This window comes from Ochlerotatus camptorhynchus, unplaced genomic scaffold (genome assembly GCF_037179485.1).
Source record: "Ochlerotatus camptorhynchus isolate MF236.1 unplaced genomic scaffold, CSIRO-AGI_Acam_v1.1 ptg000055l, whole genome shotgun sequence".
Taxonomy (NCBI): Eukaryota; Metazoa; Arthropoda; class Insecta; order Diptera; family Culicidae; genus Ochlerotatus; species Ochlerotatus camptorhynchus.
In genome coordinates this window covers 2,291,709-2,314,951 of record NW_027040545.1, presented here as the reverse complement: position 1 = coordinate 2,314,951, position 23,243 = coordinate 2,291,709, and the positions used below count along the sequence as shown (strand labels likewise).

General features: G+C 38.9%; 2 protein-coding genes across 3 annotated transcripts in view; both read right to left on the bottom strand.

Moving 5' to 3' along the window:
• sigmar (Tumor necrosis factor alpha-induced protein 8-like protein sigmar) overlaps nucleotides 1-23,243 on the bottom strand; it is a 181,387-nt gene that overhangs the window by 61,413 nt on the left and 96,731 nt on the right. The window lies entirely within an intron of this gene.
• On the bottom strand, nucleotides 192-22,014 carry Zn72D (Zinc-finger protein 72D). Of its 2 annotated transcripts, XM_065239449.1 has the most exons (9): nucleotides 21,718-22,014; nucleotides 16,637-16,806; nucleotides 12,628-13,099; nucleotides 11,490-12,565; nucleotides 11,196-11,423; nucleotides 5,635-5,747; nucleotides 1,533-1,628; nucleotides 1,115-1,466; nucleotides 192-1,046 (listed from the first exon to the last, which is right to left on the bottom strand). In XM_065239449.1, the coding sequence occupies exons 1-9, from the start codon at nucleotides 21,765-21,767 to the stop codon at nucleotides 955-957; spliced, it is 2,649 nt and encodes an 882-aa protein (XP_065095521.1). In that variant the 5' UTR covers nucleotides 21,768-22,014; the 3' UTR covers nucleotides 192-954. The 2 variants fall into 2 exon arrangements, with proteins under 2 accessions (XP_065095521.1, XP_065095520.1); XM_065239448.1 differs by lacking the exon at nucleotides 21,718-22,014 and having other exon boundaries at nucleotides 16,637-17,063.

The window sequence follows — 23,243 nt, the reverse complement described above, 5'->3', positions numbered from 1 at the left end:
TCGTGGTTCCAGTTTTTTTTCCCTAGTGCATCTCACTTCACAAAAAAGTGTATCAGAGGTGCGCTACACATATTGGTTTTCGTGATCCTTTTCCCTACTATGTCTCATCCTGTCCGTTACATCGCCTTACAGTTTCAGTAACTGCGGGGTATTACTAATAGGATACTAAATTGATACACACTGCCGTTTCATTGCATGTGGAACGGAGGATGCATGGTTACTTTTGAATATCATACTGTTTTCAGTTGCTCAAAGAGGACTTTTTCCCAAAGGATACGAAATGTTCATACAGTGTTAATGTTAGTTACAATTTCTATCTGATTTCGATTGAGGATTAAATACACTTATGATTTTTGCTGTTGCTGTATTCCAAAACGTTATTTTGCTTTTCTTTAAAGTTAGTCTTACAATTCATCTTTCTCACTTCCTAAATTTGATAGCAAAGGTTATATTTTAGGAATCAAGGATAGGAAACAAAATTTCAGAGAGGATTTTCGTTTTCAAAATTGACTTTGACAACAAACAGATTGCCTAGGATTTGGTTTCTTATTTCTGACTGATTCACCTGAATATGATTCCTGATGAGGGGGCGAATAAAAGGAAATGGTGGCGTCTGGCTACGTCTCTCGTATCAATTCAAATATTGCATTTAATCTTCGAGGACGAACAAATTTCAATTTAGGTATCCAGATTTTTTTTTGTTATCATTTTATGATGTCCATTTTCCTTTTTTTTTTTTGGTCTTAATCTTTATTATGTCTGATTCCATTCAATGAATTATTTATGTCATTACCATGATAAGATAATATGTTTCATAGCAGAGTTAAATCCAATATTTGAAAGTTTTACTGTCTTAAAAGTTTGCTTTCGAAGATTTTTTCCTTCTTTTCACGTCTGTTAAAATTCTAGCTGAAAAGTACCTACCTTACATATCAAGGGAGAAAACCTACAAATCTACTTTCCACTTTCGGTGTCCATGTCCACGACGGCATTGTTGGTGGCACCCTCACCTTTGTTCTCTTCTTTCTTGACCATTTTACCATCAGCTGGAACGGGAAATAGAACCAATTGATTATTGTAATCTAGAAGCATAATTTCGTGGCCGAAAACTTACCTTCACTATCAGCTCCCTCGGTACCGGAACGCCTACGCTTGCGGTTGAAGCGCCAGTTGCGATTTCCGACAAACTTCGGAGGCGGCAGCGGTTCCATTCCGAGCACTTTGTGAATCTGCCGGAAGGCAATGAACCGTAGGAACATCTGAGCCGAAACGGTGATATCTTCGCGCTGCTGTTTGCTAAGGTTGGCAAGAGCATCCTCCGGTTCCTTTTCGCACGGATCCAACATTCCGGGACCGTTGATCAGAACCGACGAAGCAATCGCTTCCATCACTCGACGCATACACTCACCGGGAGTTAGTGGTCCACCGGCAGATGAGATGACCTTCTCGATGATCAGTTCAGTGGCCTGGTGGAGAAAATAAGATCCGGTTTACAAGGTGTCCACAACAAACAGGAAGCAATCGAAACTTACCCACTGCGAGATGTTCCCCCAGATGGGAATTCTCTGGCAAAGATCACGCATGATTCTCATAATCATCACACAGGACTGCAGACCGGTAGCTCTAGCCTTAATTGGTTGAAGAAAGATAACAGTAAGAACATTGATCTGTGCGAAATTTAAATTATTCTATCTCAAACTACTCCTAATATCAGCTATAGCTCCAAATTTCAAATACCCCGATTTTACAAAACTTCAAACCAAAACAAATGGGACTCTTTTGATTGCTTCACTCACATACACACGAAAATGGGTTCGTTTCTAGTAAATTGCGCTTTATATGTTTGGTGCTTTGGTCTTAGCTAGGAGATATAAATTTGTGCTTGATTTGTTCCGTTTGTTTAGTATCTGTTCCCCGGCGCGGTTTCGAAAAAAAAAAATACGAAAATCATGGGTTTCTGTACTGTAGAGTTTTGTATGAAAAGTTTATCCGTTCTCTGAGAATACTTTCCACCGCGGGTGTCTGATATATCTAATAAACGTGCATTTGTCAACAGAAGTTGTACTACAAGGTTGATTTGAAATTTGAAGGTGAGTTAGGGTGAAGTCAGTTTTTTTTTGTTTGTTCATAATGTCACATCACTAGGTCTTCGTCTTGTTAATAACGATTCTTATTCTTCTTTGGCTTTATTACTTCCCCATTGGGACTTAACGCTGACTTTCAAGCTTTCAACTTAGTGTTCTAAGAGTTGTTAATTGAGAGCTTTCTATTTATATGTCTGTACCATTTTTGCATTATTAGGGGTAAGGCGGGGCAAGATGGATCATCTATCTGATTTATTTATTTGTTTGAATGTCAACATAAACAAGCTCAATGTAGCCCCAATGCTGGTTTGAAAATGCATACCATCATTGGTGGTTGCATTAAACCTGTTGATGTTGACAAACAAATACATTAATAAATGTACTAGCTGACTCGTCTTGCCCCATCTTACACAACAATTGTGTGGCAAGTACAATCATACTCTAAGCCCAAGGAAGTCGAGAAATTTTTCCAACCCGTAAAAAATCCTAGACCGGACCAGGAATCGAAACTATTCGCCTTAAGTATGGCCTTGCTTTGTAGCTGCAGCTTTACCGATTGAGCTAATGGAGGACCCAACATAATTTCGAAACGTAATTTTTTTTTAAGTATTCCGATCTTGGAAATGCTTTTGTAAAGCGTATTTGTCGTTCTTTGAAATATGAGCATTTCTATAAGTTTATTTTTTGGTAATGATTTTTGGCATCGTGTATTTATCAATAATGATGGGGCCTCCCTTAGCTCAGTCGGTAAAGGCGCAGCTACAAAGCAAGACCATGCTGGAGGTGGCTGGGTTCGATTCCCGGTCCGGTCTAGGAATTTTTCGGGTTGGAAAATTTCTCGACTTCCCTGGGCATAGAAGTATGATTGGACTTGCCACACAATTATACCAATGCAAAAATGGTACAGGCATCGAAAGCTCTCAATTAATAACTGGAAGTGCATCTAGAACACTAAGTTGAGAGCACGCAATAAGCTAATATGCGATATGCAATAAGCTTGAAATGCGAAGAAGAAGAAGAAAGAAGAAGAAGATGATACAGATAGTTCTTCAAACTAATTTGTATCCGGAAAATCTAGTCCAGTCCAAGGGTTTTGAATTTTTAGGGTTCAGAATTGTATTCATTTTTGTCGTTTTGTCATCGAAATTGACGGGCTTTTAGCCTCCAAAAGAATTGGTTTCCCATAGTAATTTCCATGTAACTTCAAATGGTTGGCGCCAAGACAGTTTCTTACAAAATGAGTCCAAATTTTGGGAGGCTAATCAGGACCCGATTTGAAACCGTTCAAGTAATGTGAAGCGAACATTTGGTCACCCTAATGAATTGATCACTTTTTTGGAAGTTCCGGATCTTCGGAGGACCACCTCGTGGACCCCAGGCTAGGGCTGGCAAATGTCAATTTCAATGAAAGATCTCACGTGCTATTTACAGAGATACTCTTGTCACTAACATCGGATGAGATATTTTTTGTCATGACCAGTGCTGTTAATTTTCACATCATTCGATTGAAGATGAACCAATACAACCATTCAATCTATTCTGTGCAGGCTTGCTGAAACTCCTCAAACTCACTGGAGGTTTTACAACACTCTTGTCCTGCGAGTTTAGCCAGCCCTCAAGTCGAGTGAGTGGCGGCAGGAATATGGAAGAAGTAAACAAAAACTCCTCGAGAGAGAGGGAGAGTGAACTTCAACGAGAGGATGATTTGAAGTGAGGTGCGCTTTTCAAGACTCCGGATGACTTTTTTGTTCGACGCAAGAAGCTCAGAGTTCACCCAGAGTGAGAGTAAGAGCGTGTGATAGAAAACATGAACATGAATGGCAGCAAACCTCACTCTCATTTTATCCTCCTTCGCTCACAAGCTCTGAAGCTCAGCGGAATGATTTGGCAGTAGGCGTTCTACTCCTCAGAAAAATGCTACGCTCGGCTCATTTCAAACTCGCGAGCGAGGCTCTATCAAGCATGATTCTGTGAAAACGAATTCTCACATAACCATAATTTGAAAAGTACCTTTCTCATTCGAAGCTCATCGTCACTCACTATCATTTAATATACGACAGTGAAGTACGGAAGAAACCCAGCAAAATGGTCCCAAACAGACAAGTCGATCCGATGTCAGATCAATGTAAGGCAATTTAAAGTCGATGTTGACCCAATGTCGTGCTGTTGTCAGGTCAATATTGGGTTTATATCGGGTCAACATCAAGTTGGGGTTTGGTAGAAGACAGGTTGGTGTCGGGTTGGCTTAGCTTTTTCGCCGAAATGTCGACCAGAGCTCCGTTTATGTGTAGGTTACTCTCAATTGAATGATATCAAGCGTTTCTCAAATGAGAATGATCCATGCCTTCGTCAAATGACTAAGCAACTGATATCACCCATTCGAAGGAGGTCCCCTTTGATAGCGAATAGCTGCTTTTCTCATTTTCATCAAAAATGTTCAATTGATTTTGAGAATTTACAGCACTGGTCATGACAGAACGTGACAGTGTTGCAATTACTAGCACACTTATTGATTGTATCGCGGAAATCTTAAAAATATATTCTCTCTACCTTACATATTGTTGTTTGCCTAAACTCATCTAAATCCGTTAGAAATGTTGATCTCAAAACCGTATGACAATTATTCTCATGAATGCTTGATCATTGGAAACTGGCAAGAAACCTAGTGATAGATAGTTTCGTCTCGTGAATAATGAGAGGACCTGTTTTCTCATTGTCATACGACGGCCGTGATATTTACCAGCACTGCCCCACGGTAAATAATGATGGCTTACAAAAACCCGGTGATTTTTAAATTAAATTTGCATTAGGGTGCCAATGAAATGTTGGGGTAAAAAAGTTCAAACTTTGTCCGCTTTGCGGCAGCCTTCAATCATGTCCGATTGAGCCCAAATTTTGCATAGAGGCTTTTTTTCAAGGCAATGAAAAAACTATTGGCACCCTAATGGGCATGTAAGGGTTAAGATGTCGTGGTCGACGAAGATTATCAGGTATCTAACATTATAAACAGTATGCGCCCATAAACTACGTAGCTGGTAATGAATATTAAATGTCACGGGAAGCTACAGAGAGGTTCGGCTGAAGAACATGATAGCGGTGTGCAAGAAATGCAATGAAATAGAAGATAGGACGCCAGTCGTCAATTTCAAATAATTATATAATAAATATATAATAACCTATGTCGTTTGATAATGTCAGGTAGTAGTGATGATGTTGATGAATTAATGAACCCGCGAAATTAACATCTTACAACTTCTGTTGACGGCACTTGATGGAACACATTTCAGAGGCTATACTACTCGAAATTAAATGAAAATCGTTACAGTAAATCCTACTACAGCTACTGCTCAGTAAGAATTAAATTTAAATGAGATAGAAGGTAGGCTAAGTAAGTTGAGTTTCGAATAAACTCATACATGACACATTCTGGGAAAGGGTTCAGAACCCAAAACTCAAAGGAAATATATAATAAACCACTGTTGTTAATTGCTGTTGTTGTTTAATAGGTAAAGGTAAAAGATAATGAGTAAAGAGTTTCAATTACACAAACCTGGAACCACTTCGCGTGTCGCAGGGCGGCTAGTGCCTGGAGACAGGGCTCTCGTGGCAGTAAATCTTCCGAGCCCTGGTTGACCTGCTCGTTTGCAGCTGTACTGTTTGCTTCTGTGTATTTTTAATGTTTTTTTTTTTTGGTTTCCAACGGATTTTTTTTAGATTTTTTTTTTTTTTTCAAGAAAAGTAACATAAAAAGAAGAAGGTAATCGATTATTGACAGGGTGTTTGACCATATTTTTCTTTTGCAACCGGAGCACAAAAGACAAATCACTAGAGAGATTACTTGTTTCCTTTGTTTGGATTTTTAAGTGGGATCAATGATAGTCATCTGCTTGTAGTTGGGAAAATTGGAAAACGGAATAAGATTTGGCATTTGGAATTTTGTAGTTGATCGCAACCATATGCGATAACTACCATTAATCGCTTATGGAAAGAACAATCAGGAAAGGCAGATTCAGATGGTCAAAAATCCTGTTTACTCATGTTTTGAACTCGGGTTATACAGACAGAGAGATGTTTTGGAGCTCCTATAACAGTTAGATATACTTTTGATGCTTTGGTTTGTTCGGTTGTTCTGTGGTTGGTGATTGAGGGGTATTATCTGGCTAGATTTATGTGCACCTAGCTAATCCATGAAGCACTGCATTGTTTTGTCGATTTGGCCCATCAATGCATCATCATCCAAACACCAACGCTGGATGTCATCTTTCGAGGGAGGAAACTGATTGATAATATCGGCTGATGCAGAAATACGATTAGCTTGACTACGATACACGTGGTACAACAATCAATGACTGATGACATCCAGTTTGCTTGTTTTTCCTCTGTGCACTGGTCGGTGTATGATTGTGTTTCTAGCGTCTTCTCGGTTCTTATCGACTATAGGATTTGATTGGGGATGGAATATCTCGAACAAATTATCCTTCGATGCTTGGACTCGGTCTTGTAGTAGATGAGTTGTGCTCAAGAAACGGCAGGATACTTTCAATCCATACGAACGATACGGTCGATTACGTCAGATATTTTGTTCTCCATCGATATAACAAGCATGTCGCGAAAAATAGTCTAATCCACATCCCAGTCCTACCATACAAGACCCTTATACTCTTTTATGCATAGCATTTCCCGGTGGTGCATTAGTTCCGGAGTTCAATGACAATTCACAGAAACACACACACAAATTTTGATGGAAGGGGAAAAACTCGTATCGTATGACTTGATATCGATTAAACTATTTTGACAGCACATTTTTATTTTTGGTTATCATTTGTGCACGTTTATGCAGGCCATCGGATGTAGACTCCGTAGGTATATGTACTTGACAATCCATTATTAGGTTATCATCGACACCGTTAACAGAAAGAGAGGAAGAGGAGGAGGAGGGTGAGCAACAGTGCAATGACTTTCTTCGTGGCGCGGTTTGTGTGTAGATCGAATCATGTTTGGTTACCCTTCTTAGATACCTGGAGGAACACATTGCATTTTTTGCGTCTAAAACATTAATTGTAGGTAAGTACTGTATTCTAATAATGGGTAAATCGTGTCTTCTAATAATAATACATTATGTACATAAATAGTGTTCCTTTAATTAATTTCTAAAAAATACATTAAAATAAGAACGTCAAGTGATACAATAACGTTTCTTCGACAAAGTTGTTTGAAATCAACTCAGAGCTTTCCATTTCCTTAATTCCATTTTGACAGTGGAATAGGATGCGCCCAAAATAGAGCTGGACCGACACAGTCCATCGATGATCCTTGTCTTGATTAAGTATCGGCCTGTTCATTCCCCCTTATTCTGCGAGTCACGTGACTCTCTCTCACCGGTGAGGTGACAATTGTCACCTCGTGTGAGGTGACTCTCCATGCAAATCAAATGGAGAGTCACCTCACACGAGGTGACTATTGTCACCTCACCGGTGAGAGAGAGTCACGTGACTCGCAGAATAGGGGGGATTGTCTTCAATTTTACAGTGTCCGGGAACCCTGTACAACATTACCTGATTTCTAAGGTGTATATTTTACCAGAAAGACTTTTCTTTTCTCAACAACTTTGACTCAGACGTCACTTCGATCAGAAGTGCCGTTTTCAATACAATGCAATACAATTTATTGAAAAATGACAAATGCCATTTTGAAAAAAATAAATCACAAGATCTAAAATGGCTCAATTTTCACAAAATTGCGAAAGATTTCCCATAACACACAATTTATTATGCAAATCGGAGACTTTCGAGTTTTTCCGACTCATCATTAGACGTGGAACTGCTTTACTGACAAATCCCAGGCCAGTGCCAGTATTGTCAGCTCCTGGTGAACTGTCAATTTTTGAAACATCTGTGAGAATAACACTCTAGAGCCTCCTTCATTTCATATTTTGAGCTCACATGGTGTGGAAATTCAAAGTTTGATCTATCTGAAAACTTCGTAGGATACGTATGTAGGTGTCCCTTGAAATCAACGTCACAGAAATGTTTTATATTAAATCAAATTGTTTAGTTACTTCATACGTAAAGTTTACGATTATCAGAGTTGGTAGAAAATGCTATACTAATATATCAACGTGAAGCTTTAGTGCGATAATTTATTAGCTAGAGAAAGTTCTGAATAGGATAGACTCCCAGGAGTGGAACTTCGGATCAGAAAGTGGCTCCACTTGTAATTTGCGAACACTAGCGCACCTAGCGGTAGAAGGCATCTTCTGCCTGCAGTTAAGATAGGCAGCATGCTATAATAGTGTGAGTGCACATAGAAAGCCCGTGTGGAACGCTACCACACACATCGCTTGTTGAGCAGAAAAACTAACCACGCTTTGATTCACCGATTTGTTTGCACTTCTCCTTTTGTTCTGTGATAGACTGGTAGTTTCGCTAGAGTACGGCAGTGTGAAAATTGAGCGAAGAGCCATTAAAGCGACAGTACTCCTTTACCTAACTCATACATTGATGGATGAGGTATGTTCGCAAACCCACACGCTCATATACTGTCGTGGAACAATTCTAACGACGTTTATCACTACCTAAAGCCCTAAATGTTTTGTTTGTGGTTGTAGTCTAAGAGCACTCTTCATTGCTTCTTATTGCACGAATTGATGTAGAGGAAGCAGATCGACAGTGAGCATTCATAAGGGCGAATACGCGATGATCGATTCTCTTCATCGATTTTCTCTTTGCATTGCTACAGCTAGGCGAAACAATTTTCTAGAATTTGTTCAATGCAGAGTAGTAACAGGTTGTATTGGCTATCAAAAGCAACAGCAAACGCACCGAGAAACGTTAAATCTAGCGAGTTATTAACAAAAGAGAAAATCGACGAAGAGAATCGATCATCGCGTATAGGCCCTTATGCATGCTCACTGTCGAGATGTAGTATGCCGTGCAGGGGTTGAAACAGTTGACGTTTTTTACTACACTCGCTTCGTTGTCGTGCGCGACAGTCTGTTTGTATTCGAACACTCATGCTCTACCGTCGTCTCTCTCACACAACACGAGCGGTAGAATAACATTCGAGCTAAAAGAAAATTATCAAAATAGCTATCATATGACATGTGTGATTTCGTTGTAATTCCTTAATTTGATGTAAATCAAACCATTTCTGATCAGAAATATTATTACTAGGACATCATTGCTTGCTATTTTCAGAATTCACACAAGCACACCATCAGCAGCTCTTATTATGAGAAAAACTAAAATACATACATTCGTGACGGTCTTCGGCAACAGTGTCGTATGACAGAGCCTGTCATACGACATTTTAGTTTGGTACTGTACTATGATAGCTTGCTTTGCAAGTGTCGGAGGCAAAGGCAGTCAATTATCACAGAAAATGTGTCGACTACCGTGACCGCTTACAAGACTGATGCCGTCTGAGGCTTTTGAGGGTGTCCTTTGCGTTGCTCCTGTTATTGAAGCGCTAGCAAGTCGTTGTAATTTTCTAGTTGTTGTTGAGCTGATGTCTCTATAGATTTAATAGAATTTAGTCCAACATACTCTAAGGATGTGTAGGTAATCCCCACATTTTCCAAAAAAAAATACAGGTTAGCAATCAAACCTTCATTTAAAATACGTTAAAAATATGCTATTCGTATATTTCTGTTTGTTTTGAATCTTGAAAGCTTCTCATGGTTCAGAATCTGGGAAAAAATTCCAAGCCCTGAATGTCAAAAAAAAACTCCCCTAATTTTGAAGATTTCATTTTTTTCTAAATCGTGAATCAAGAGAACTTTTCTAAGCATAAGATTCGAAGTTAGAAGTCGATCTCGAAAAAAATTCCTTCTTGGAGATCTTCACCGGATTTCTTTAGGATTAACCAATTTATTACTAAGGAATTCCCAAAGAATTCTTTTGAAGTAAACTCAGTATTCACTATGTATCTCCTGAAGTTCCCATTAAATTATCTTCGGAATTCTCTCTAAATTCAACTCAGTATTCTCTAAGAGCAGTCCTGTAAATTCCGTGAAATGCTCCTCAGAATTCCATAGGAACGTTCTTTGATTTCTCTTAAAATTATTTCAGCAATAGCCTTGAAACTCTCCTAATTATTCCTTTGAAATTAACCTCAACACATTGTTGGAAATTTCCTTAAAGCTTTCCAAGGAATTCCTATGCAATACTTCATAGAATTCCTGTGGAATCATCCTCAAAATTGTAATTGCATTGTTTTCAAAATTCCCTTTGGATTCCCCTTCTCTTGGAACTCTACCCACAAGTACCTTGAAGTTTTCCTTACAAATTGCTTAGTCAAAAGTATTTTTTGAATTACTTTTGAAAATTACTCAGAATTCTTTTGGAAATTTCCTATGAATCCTACTCAGGATTAAACTCAGAACTACCTTGGAATTTTCCTAAGGTTTCATTTGAAGTTCTTTTTCTAGTCCAGAACAAGTAATATTTAGTTGTCCGTTACCTGTCAGTATGTTTTTATAGAAATAAGACACAATTTACAATTTACAGTGCTGGATTTCAGCAACTTAAATTCCACTTGCCGGAGAATTTGAAAGGGTTCTCTTGAAACCCAAAGCAAACATTCATATATGAAGTAGCATTAGAGGGGCGGAGGAGACGATTTCGAGGGAAAGTTGGTTAAGAAGTTGTGGCCGGCCATGTATTAGGGGGGAAGGGGGATTCAACAATAGGCTACGTCATTTATGGATGGTCCCAAACACAATCGCGATCTACACACAACTCCGCAGAACGCCAAAAAGAGAATGCTCAATGCACCGAGCTTTCTCTTTCTGGTGCATTGAAAAAAATATCAAGAAACTGAACTTTCCCATATTTCTTTCGCATATAGGCGGAAATTTGACCGATTTCGAAACACCAATTTCCCAGTTTCTGGAACCTGAACACTATTCGGCTATTTTATAGAAAAATGCAAGAAAACGAAACAACAATTCCAACCGACTTTTCTTCTTCGACAACTTTCGACCGCAGCAGAATGGTATCATTGAAACTGGTAACTCGAAATCGTGATTTGTCTTCTGGCCGATGATAAACGAATAAAAGGAAGATAGCAAATGCCTTGACGAGAAGGAGGAACCTGATGTGTGAAACTTACCTTCGCGGAGCAGTGGGGATGTGAGAGAGATTTTCACCGTTATTGTTCCGTCCGATACCAGAACGGCACCCTCGACCGGAGCCATGGTGACGGTGTACTTTTGCTCTTCGGTGACCTTCTTGAGCTGGATGGGCAACTCGGTTACGACGCGTTTCAGCAAAGAGGTTGTAGGTTTTTCAGCACACAGTACAACGAGTTGAACCGTGTTGTCACCGTGCAGGAGGAGTCCTGATGAAAGAGAAAAAGGATTTCTTATGTGATTGAACATGGCACATGCACATAATGCGAACTTACCCTTAGCTAATAATCCAACGCGCATAACTCCCTTCAGCAGGCGAACGTTGCTTCCTTCGGCTTCCTTGTGGAAGGATATCATCGCATTCGCATCAGCCTTGTTTTGCTCGTCAGCTTTGCCTTCCTTCTTTTCGGTTTCAGCTTCCTTCTTTTCCTCCTTGACGCCGCCAGTTGTCATCGCATCAGATACCAGCTTCAGGGCCCTTTCGGTGTGTGAAACAATACGCTGGATGGTTTGAAGTTCTTCCTCCTTCGGATAAATTTCCGCGTGACGTGCCACAACATGACGATCGTCGGACGATTCTGGACGACGACCTGGCAACATTCCGAAGAACGGATGACGTCCAAACTGACGCATTCCGTGTTCACCGTCATCCATTTCGGCCTCAGCCATACGACGACGGTTCCAATATTCCTCCTGCATAGCCTGACGATGGGCACGAGCTTCGGCCATCTTTTTCTGCTTCAACGTTGGCTTAATGTCTACGAACAGATCTGGTTGAACTTTTTTCTTATACTGCAAACGGTGACGACGCCCCTTCATGTGCATTTCCTTTGCATTGGGATCGTTGAATTTGCATTCGCACAGCTTGCAACTGAAGCTGACGAGTTTGCCTTCGTCGTCCTTGATTTCCTCAATGTACTCACTACCGACTGGCTTAACATGTTCATCATGTTCATCAATGTCACCCTCTTTCTTCTCCTCGGTGTTGGGAGCAGGGTCACAAGCCGGAATCGGTTTTCCAAGCTTGGTATGCAATTTCACAACCTTCTGATGTTTGGCACCACGGACATGAGCGGCATAGGCATCATTTCCGGTACACGTCACATCGCATAGCTCGCAGTGCAGACTGTTCGGTGGCCGTGCCGGAGTTGCAGTGCCCGGCTCAGTAGCTTGTTTCAAAAGAAGTTCTCGTTTCTTGTGCTTCTGACCTTCCAAGTGCTCCCGGTAGGTTTGTGGACCGGCGCAACTAATCTTGCACACGTCGCAATAGTGAATCGGTTGTGGCTTTGGAGGAGGCTTGTTGCGGTTCTTGAACGGATGCATTCCCAGCTGACCGCCGCCTTTCTTGTAGCTGATGGAGAAATGGAAAGATTGAAGAAGATGTTTGTAATGATTTGATTTGCTTGAACTTACCCTTGCCATCCACCGCCGGTTCCCTGCTGACCACCGATATTGGCTGGCTTAGTGTTCTGCTGTTGAGCAACGTACATGCTTGCAGCGCTGTAGAGGGCCGTTTCGTAACCGGAATAGTTGGAGCTCTGACCGACGGTTTGAGCTGTTGCAGCCGATTTCGGAGCGTTGTTAACCGTGGTTACCGTGTGAGAGTAACCAGTGGTTTGCGGAACGTAGGCCGTTGGTTGACCTGTGTATTGCGCGCCTGCGGTCTTGGCCGTTTGAATGGTGGTGCGCGTCGGTTGAGCGGCGTACGTGGCTTGGGTGGCTGGTTGGAAGTTGATTACCTTTGCGGCACCTGCTGCCGAAGCGTCATACGCGGTCGGTGCCGCCGTATAGCCTGTAGCTCCCGCTTGCTGGTAGTACGTCTTACTGGTGTCGTACGTTTGGGTTGTACGACCGTATCCGTAGTCGTACGTCGCCGTTGCAGTTGCTGGAATAACAATGGAAGTGGTGAGGGTTTATTATGAGTTGTTCATTCGTATTCCGATGAAGTACAGTCCAGATCATAACATATCTATTTATCGGTATAGAGGGTTTCACATTTATTCCAAATTGCCATTATGCCAAATGGGCTAAGTGTAGGGTGTTTACAACTTTTCAATTCCCGGTTACGAAAATCAACCCAACTTCAATGGGATAAGATAATGCACCTGTCACTTGAACGATTCAATCCCACGGGGTCACCGGGTCAAAAATCACCGTTAAGAGATATTAATATATATCTTACAGCAGAATTGCTCTACTATACGTCTACGTTGCAGAAAAAAAAATTAGATGGAATTTTCATTAACATGATGATTACCTAGATCCCCAAATTATCATGGAATTATGAATTCGCATAAAATCAAACAGTTTCTTGCAAATAATGAACTTGTCTCTATGTTGGAAAAAAGCATTATTTGTCAATACAAGAGACCTGAGCAGGAGAAAAGCAGTATTTAAAGTTGTTCAAATCATCCTGGAGTTCAGATCTTGAAGTTCTACAAAGATGTCTTACCAATATATGCATCATTCTCCAAATTGTCCTGGAGATATTTTACAAATTAATCGATTGCCTTTTGGGCATCGCGATAACCTCATAACATCATTTAAAATGTTTAATTGTGCTAAAAAAACATAATGTTTTTGGATTCTCCCAATCATCCCGGAGGTCTAATCTTGAAGCTTTGCAGACTCAACAAGGTATTCTAATCTTGTGAAACTGTCTTGCACAAAAAGCAGCCATCTTATGTAATATTATTAATTAGTTGATTGTGTCCTGGTCTCGGACACTTGCATGTCAAGTATGATCAGATGTGGATGGAGTTCAAGATCAGAAATTTTTTGATTGACATGAATATGTTTCTCTATTTTCAACTAGGCTTCAACTATTTCGAACAATTTTACCTAGTATCTCACTTTTCGGCATGACCATTTTGTATGAAAATCGGCATGCGTTGTTGTTATATCGAACAGCACTATAGATTATTATTTCGGATAACTTTTGGCCCATAGGAGTATAGTCTGTAGTTGTGACATCAAAATACGTAGTTGTCAAAGGATTTCAAATGAGAATTACAAGGACATTCCAAGTAGAATTTTTGTCAAGAATCCCAATGTGATTTTAAGAAGAAATCCAAATAAATTAAGCGATTTGGAGGATGCTTTGAGAATGCAAGGGAGTTTACTGAAAAATCATAGAATTCCTAAATAGTTCTGATTAGTTTTAAAGGCAATTCTGAGCCGGCAATTCAACAACTTTTTTTATATGTTCGACTTCAATGTATCAGCTGACGTGTTTCGTCGTCGGCTACTTGGCTTTTTCCGTACCGTTGACCGTAACTATTTAGTTTAGGTTTTATTCATTTAGACAATAATTGTCAGTTGAATTTTTCAATAAACAGTAAACAATAAACAATGTATTCCAAGGAAATTTATAGGAATATTTTAAAGATTAATTTGCAAAGGATAATTGTAGAGTGCATTTAAAGGAATTATCGTTATAATTAGTGTAGAGTAACTTCTAAGAGTTTCCTAGAAGGGATGCCCAAAGAGGTATGTAGAGAATTTATAATTTTTTTATGGAAGAAAATATCGACGCCAGAAGGAATTATAAGAAAATGAGAAAATTCCATAGATTGCCCATGAAGAATTACATTTTATATAAATCTTGAAATTATCTAGATGATTCAAACATTGAACAAAATTCAAGACCTGGGCATTTTTTATGATACCCGAGCAAAATGAGGCACCTTGAATCAGTAGAAAATTAATTGGTCAATAACTCGGTTAGGAATGATTTTTCGACCTACCTTGCCATTTTTTGCTACAAATGTGGTCTACTTTCATCAATATTCTAAACTCACAATCAATATTCTAAACTAAGATTTAAAAAACATTCTAAGAAACCAGAATGTGTAACTCTGAAGTTGAGGATATAGAAAGAATTTGAAACTGTGCTGCACTGCCCTGTGTAGTATAACAGTCCGATTAGCATTTTTGGTGAAAATGAATCGATTGTCTAGTTCCATCACTTTACCATGTACATACACGAAAAGTTTCCTACTTTATTCAGAAAGTGTCGCAAATGTTGTCCCATAGAAGAAAAAAATCTTCAACGGCGTTTTTCTCAGCTTGCCGTTTTAACGAATGGGACAACTATGCAGAAAAGGGCAGTGCATGTCGTAGGTACGGATATTCCAGGTTTTCTACAGAGCTAATCCGCTTCCAGAGTCGATATTCAGGTCACAACTTCACACCATTCACTATTAGAGGCAAGTGCATGTAAATGATTTTCCATGCCACAACTACAAGAAGTGTTCGTTCGACTGGAATGATGTTGACTTTTAGTGCTGTTCGGCTATGTCAGCTTGGAGTGTTCAAAACGATTCACGGCAATGCTTCCTGTCGGGTACACCAGAAAAACCCGCGAGATTCTGAGAACTGAAGATAATCTATATACGATCATCTTTGAGAATTGAAGATAAAACCGGAAATTGTTGAGTAACTATAATTTCTATGAAGATCCAGAGCATCATAAACATTGAAAATTTCGGTTCCTACGAGCCTTCGAAACTGACAAAACTTTAAGATTGGAGATCAGGATACATTTGGAACATTCTGAAGGATTTCGAAAATTATTGTAGTTTTTAATGTCAAATTCTTAGAGTCCCGAAAGTTTCAGAAGTTGTGTGCATGGTATAATTATTATTTCAAACTCAACTCTGGCTGCCACCGTGAGATTTATGAAGCTCTTCTAGTTTTCTGAAGTTCCGGTAACACCGGAATTTTCCAAAATTGTAGGAGTCTTCGGAAAGTAAGATGGATGAATCTTCCGTTCACCATTCACTATTCATAAAGCTAAAGTCCTATGAATTTTTCCTGCAACGAATTCTCGTTTTTAAATTAGCTGAGTATAACTTAGAGCTATTGATAGTTATAACAATGTAGAAATAAAAATGTACTACTATATAGCTGGTTAATGCATCCGTGAATGTCATTCATATTTACATAAAGGATGACGCTCACATAGCCGGCCAAAATATGTTAGCTACCTGCATATCTACCCGTTTTTTCTTAAATATAAAACAATTAAAATGTATGTTCTTGGCACAAGTTTGACAAATAATGCAACTGTACTGTTATCGCATAGTTCGTACTATGCTTTCCGTACAAAAATCAATTTGTTCTACTGCTGCAGCACTTCGCTCTTTATAGCTTTATACCTGCACTTGCACTATGCACATTATAACTTTCTTCGTGATATGGATTTTTGGAAGCCGAGAGGGGGGGGGGGGGGGGACCACCAGAAAAGAAATCAACTAAATAGCATTCACAAGAGAGGCAATGACCTCCGGCACACCGTGCGTTATTAGACACGAAATGTGAAGAAAAAAAAAATGAAAAATGGCATAATTTGAAGGAATGTTTCCTCATTGAGGCAGGAAATATACATGCATGAATGAATCGTACAATAATCCACACTTACTTGCGTATGTTCCCGGGGTAGGCGCCGTTTGATAGGCCTGGTCGTAACCGGTCGGACGTGCTGCTGCTGCGGCGGCTGTTCCGTAGGTCGCTGCTGCTGCCGGTGCGGCCGCTGTTGCTACTGCATAACCCGTCTGCGTTGTCGGGTAGGCTGTTCCGGTGGCCGTCGTACTGCAGGTCACAATCGTCGTCGTCGTCGCCGGGGAAGAACAGAACACAACAAACATCAATAATAGCTGGCAAATTCGGCTCAAATTCAATACTAATTGCACGGAATTCAAAACTTTGCACACTTTTCTAGCCGGAATCGCAAAACGCGCATCCAGCTAACCAGGCTGCCGACCACAAATCGGATCGATCGATTTTTCACGTCCAGAAGCAGACCGTCTCGGGAAGTGTGAAAATGCTGTGGCTCAGGCGGCCATTATGAAAGGTCGAAGAGAAAAATAATACTGTGCCGGTCTCACGCTCTCCCTCTCACTCGTTTCTCACCTAACGGAGCGTCAAGCTTTGATTTTGGATTGAAAATTATTTCTCCACTGTTCTTCCATAAGGGCCAATGTCGCAAACGTAAACAATTACTAAGTAATGAAGTCTCGAATTTCTAGAGAATGAAAACTCGACCAAGTAATACCAAGTTCAGACTACAGAGTCATAACATGTTATAATAATTATCGACAAGAAAATTATCATCAAGATAGGCTTATAACATGTAGAACCTATTGTTACATGCAATAAATTTTAACAATATAAATTCGCAATCTTAAATTGACACCCGCGGCGAATATAAGAACTAAAAACATGATGATGGTTTGAAAATTCCTTCACGGTGAGGTATGGGAGAGAAGTTTTTAAATGCTTGTTTAAGAATTTTAAATAAATTAGGTAGTGCAAACCGGGGTTAAAACGTTCAAATCTATCAATCTATACAAAAATTGAGACAAAAAATAAAAATATTGTTTTTTGAGTAAATTGAGTAGCCCTTGAAGATTTAAACCCCTTAGTGAAAACCACATTTGATTAAAATGCTTACATTCACGTTCACTTTAACTATTTACTATCACTACCACTTTTTATAGACTGAAGAAGTTTGCAAGTAGTATACGAAATACATGTGTTATTATGTGTTTTTAAGTGATAGTGAAAGTGAATTAGTGAAAATGAAAGAGAATTAGTGAAAGTTGTAGAATTAAAAGGAAAAACAACGTAATAAGGTATACAATTATTCTACTAAAACGCTCAATTTAGATGCTAAATTAATTTCATACATGCATTTTAAAAATACTCTCCCATACCTCACCGTGAAGGAATTTTGAACCATTATCATGTCAAAATGTTTCTCTTTTTCTACTAGCACCAACTTATAATCTCCTCACTTCTGTAGTTCACTCTTCATCTTTCCTGGCATCGTCCAAAAAGGTAACCAATATGCATTTGATTACAGTCGAGGGGTGAGTAATAAGAAAAAAGAGTAATATTTAATAAGAAAAATACAATTTTATGACATTAATTACAATCAGAGAAACAAGTTGAGCATATTTCGTAACCCTGTAGATACTTAGGGTATACCAGGTAGTCACTTAAGGGGGTGGCAAATTTCTAACCTAAAGCCTTTCAAAAACGATCTACGTAGTTAATTAACAGCTCCTTACGAAGATAACACAATTATTTCTGTGATGCTTCCCTCGTAATAATTTTTGGAATACATTAGTTGCCTTTTCTGAAACAAAGGCGTAAGCGTTGGACGAAAATATTGTTAATATAAGATTTATAGTTGGACGTATAGCCAATATTACGTTTCGTGTTTTCCAATGAGCACTTAAACGAAAAAATTTCTCTGCAAATCATATACGCTAGACAATAGCTAACTAAACATGTTTACTTTTAAATTAGCGAAAGGCATTTGTTAACTGATATGCATTTCATGTGTCAAACCAATTCAATACCAACAATTGAAAAGGCCCCAACTCTATTTTGTAAACAAACCTTATAAGGCCATTTTCTCGCGAACCGAAACCTACATTCGCAAACGTAACACACAATCGGGTAGAGGAGAATTTCCCCTGCCTGTTCATTTTGTTGGTTTGCGTTGGCGGACTTTGGTTCGCGAGAAAATGACCTTACAATGTTTGTTTACAAAATGGAGTTGAGGCCATTTCAATTGTTGGTCTTAAATTTTCAAATGCGCTTAAAATGCATAATTGTTCATCCTCGTGTTCATCTGGTTCATTTCCGAAAAAGCTTCAGAAACCACGTTGACAGTTTTGAAGAGATTTTTTTTTAACTATTATAAAATTATTATTACAAAATATTCTAATAACAAAATATTCTAATACCAAAACAATCGAACATAGCAGCAAGTGGGGTTTAATTCCGGTTCAGTACCATCCTCAGCCCACATTACTTCAGTCGATAAAAGCGCAACTATAAAACAAGATCATACCGGAGGCGGCTGGGTTTGATTCCCGATCCGGTCTAGGATTTTTTCGGGTTAAAAAATTTCTCGAATTTAGAATATGATTGAACTTGCCTCACAATAATACTAATACAAAAATTGTACAGGTTAGGAAGCTTAAACGCTGTCCAGACTGGAGAGTTATAACATGTTATAACGGTTGTCAACTAATTGCAACACAGAAACCACCATCAAGATAGCGCTATAACATGTTATAACTCTGTAGTCTGAACGTACTATTAGACGTGCTCAAAGAACACTAAGTTGAGGGAAGGCGTAAATCCCAGTGGGACGTAATAGAGCCAAGAAGAGAAACCATCCTCAGCCGGTGCATCCCGAAAGTCTCCATTAACACGTAATAATCCCTCAAAATGTTTTTCGCTCATATATACACTCAGGTCTTTTTTACACGGGGGATACGTATCGTGTAAAAAAAACCTACGAGATTTTGATTTTTCACATGCTTAAATGTTTTTAAAAAATCGGATTTTGATGCCATTTGTAATTATAGCATTATAGTATGCTATGGTCCATATAGACATATTTTAAAAATTTCTGTATTTACACCAAAAATTGTGATTTTTTTAAAGTACGCTATTCGATTACGGATGAAACGGATAATGTGATTGGAATCAAGTCGATAGGTTGTATCGTTGTCGAGAAATCGTTAAAAACGTACCGTGCAGTGCTGCAAAATCTCGACAGTACACGGTGATATTGACAATTCTGCTTTGGTCACTCATTTGAGCAAACATTCATAGTCAAGGCAAACCATGTTAATTGTCAATGACAATGGTGTCAGTGACGAACATGTGCAGATTTGTTTATTAGCTAAATTTGTAACGAAATTAAATGACTTGAGCAAAACAATTACATGGATCCATTTCAGTGAACAAGTATCTACGTCCTGAGCTACTTGGATAACAATAATGTGACACAGAATGTACTAAATTACAGTTTTTGTTACCAAGTGAATCTTTGTCATTGACGAAAAAATGAATGAGATTTTGACGAAGGTTTTTTTGAGGATCAAGTCTGTCAGTGACTATGTGACGAACAATTTTGTCAATATCGCGCGAAAGTCTGTCAATGACAATGACAAATCTCAGCACTGGTACCGTGTAAATCGCGAAAAACTGTGTAAAAAAAACGCGTAAAAACCCGTGTAAAAAAAAGACTTCAGTGTACTATAAAAAAATAAAAATCAATAATTTTCAAAGTTATATCACCACTAATATGTCAATATGATACTCGATTGTAAAATGTTACGCTTTCTTACAATCAAAATGGTAAACAGACTAAGCGAAACAAATTCTGAGGAATTATTAAATCAAGAAGACTAGCGACTTTGCCAGAATCCAAGCGACAGATACAGTAGCGCTGCACTTGAGCGAAAGTAGAAGCAACGCATAGAAAAATGAGCAAACCGTTCTTCTGATAATGTAATCTTTGTTATTAAATTTGCTCGAAGCATTTACCTTTGAACCGCCGATGACGCGATTGTACCTGTCGCATAGCGCGGTCGTACGAGAAAATGGAAGAGTTGCCAGTCTTCTTGATATGATGTCTTTGGTCTATTTCATTGATGTTGAGTCTACTTTATTGAAAAATACGTGATAATTCCACTATCTTAATCGCTTATCCCTGACAGATGCGCATATTTACGTTGTATAAAGCTTCCCCTACATTATAGTGATGTTAATCCGCGTGGCCAACTAAGAGTTTTAACAAATTGAAGTTTGATTCTTTATTTACAAAAGCACTCTCGCAAACAAACACCACAATCAGAAAGGGCAATGTTTACCCAACAAGATGGTGTTGTTCAGTGGAAGTACTACAAAATTTAAACAAATTGACGTTTGAATCTTGGTTTACAAAAGCAGATACGTCCATATAAAAAAAGTAATCGAGATTTCGATTTTTCAATTTTATACGCGTATCTGTCAAGGATAAGGATTTAAAGAAACGGAATTAAATGTAAATTAACAATCCTTCTATTTTTTATAGAAGCCCACATTCATCAGGATTCACTTATTATAATAAAAAAAAACTTTGATGCGTGACCAAGCGACTTAAACGTAGCATTTTTTAGCCTAACTATGATTTAATTCAAATTTACCGTTAAATTAAAACGTTTTGTTATTACTCTGATAATCTCAAAAATGTTTTACAACCTTTGCCTGAAGTAAGTTTCAATTAAGGATACGACAGAAATAAAGATATGTCGTTAGTAAACTATAATTATCAGAGATTTGTCAAATAAAGTTAATATTATTTTTAAAAAATCCCGGGGCTATTAACTATATTACCCGTTTGGCATTAAAATAATTTATTTGCCTGCGAGTTTTTCATTTGACGCACCGTCCTCACTCACGCTCTCTTGTCACTTTTTCATTCTCTTCCTCTCACACACGTTCGCTTCTCAGATGTCATTGCGGCGCAGCCTGCTTGCATTCTTCTTCTTCATCTGCTTCTTCCGCACCGAAAGTTGGCATTGAAGGAAAATTTTCCACTAGCCAAGATTTGAACACATTTTTCTAGGTTCGCGGAACGTCACTCACGGCGATTCTTTATCACTTTCGGGTAATCCGGCATCTGGGCTACACTTTTACACTAGATTTACTTACCCATACTGCGTTGCACCATGCGGAAATCCAAAATAGTTGTTAGTGGCCATACTTTTTCAGCACATCGACTTTTGTCCACTCTCAGCAACTGATGTACGTGAGCGTGAGATAACTGCGAGCACGATGACAACAAAGCTCACACTCACTACTCACTGGAATAAAAACTCGGCAAATGTGGCGATGGAGGCTTCTTCGCTCGTGCTCACTCTGCGCTTGTTTCGAATGGGAAAACGCGAAAACAAGAATCTGTATGGTGAACTTTTCTGTTTCACGACTCGTGATCTTCGTCCACGGGGACTTGACGAAACGGATGCCGAACTCAACCAAACAAAAAGCAACGCCAGTCTGATGTAGTGACATGAATAACAGGTCGGGCAGTGATAATTTGTCGTCTTTTTCATGCTACCGTTGTTCTTATGAAGCAATGAGTGTGACGTAACTCTTCGTAGGGAAAGAACAGCATAAGAAAGAAAGAGACGCCACATTTGCATTGTTAAACCTGCTCTCCAAACATTGAACCTGATGTATGGGGAATAAGCTAACTGTCACTGTCAATATGCAAATTCACCATATATATAGTGGGTTTTCTCTACTTTCAAGGTTGTCCAGACCAAGATGACTTCAATAGGGTTTTTGATGTAATTGGGTTGTTTAGTGGTATTAAGTTAAATACATATTCGTTATCTGCATTAAAAATGGAACCGAAATCCAAAATTTCATCAATTCTGGTACGTTGGAACTATTTTAAATAAGTGCGATAACATTAGCAAAAATCACCATCTTAGCGTCCCTTGGTGGGACTTTGTATGGGAGCGAGCTGTCAGCTAATAGATTTAGTGTCAACAATCAAAAATTTAATTCTTGATTTAAAAATCGAGATGAATGTCTACGGGTTCGATAAAAATATCATTGTACTAAAAAAACGAAGCTCATTCAGATGATGTCGACTCATGCTTGAGGTTGGCATCCAACGGAAACGGTATTGTTGATGAACATTGAGTCTCGGTGAAATGAGTCGTTTCACCATTTTGCTGATGGTCGCTCTCGATCCCGATCGTGTTCTTTATATCGCCCATTTCAATTAGAGGAAGCTTCCTCGGAGGAGGTGAAGCTTCTAGGCAAGCGACATCTGACGAAAGGCGTTTGATGACTTCTGATGCCAGTGAATCATGCAGCTTAGCAACATGCCGCGTGAAACTAAAGATGTTCCAGTTCTCAGAGGCATCGGCGATGGCTGTTAGCTTTGTGATCTGCCCGACCAACGTGCACAATGGACATGTTATGTCAGCTCTGAACTGTCCTGAGTTTGAAACCGTGGCGATCGAAATTTTCAAGTTGGACATAAACTCCTGGAGGTTGAGGCGATATTTCCTAAGAATAAATTAGTATTTAAAAAACAAAACGAAATTCAAACATGTAATATGTAAAAAAAAAAGCTTTAAGTAATGAAATATGAAGAATAAATATATTCTGAAAAAATCATACAAATGCAAGAAACTTCATACAATATAGTATAGTATTAAATA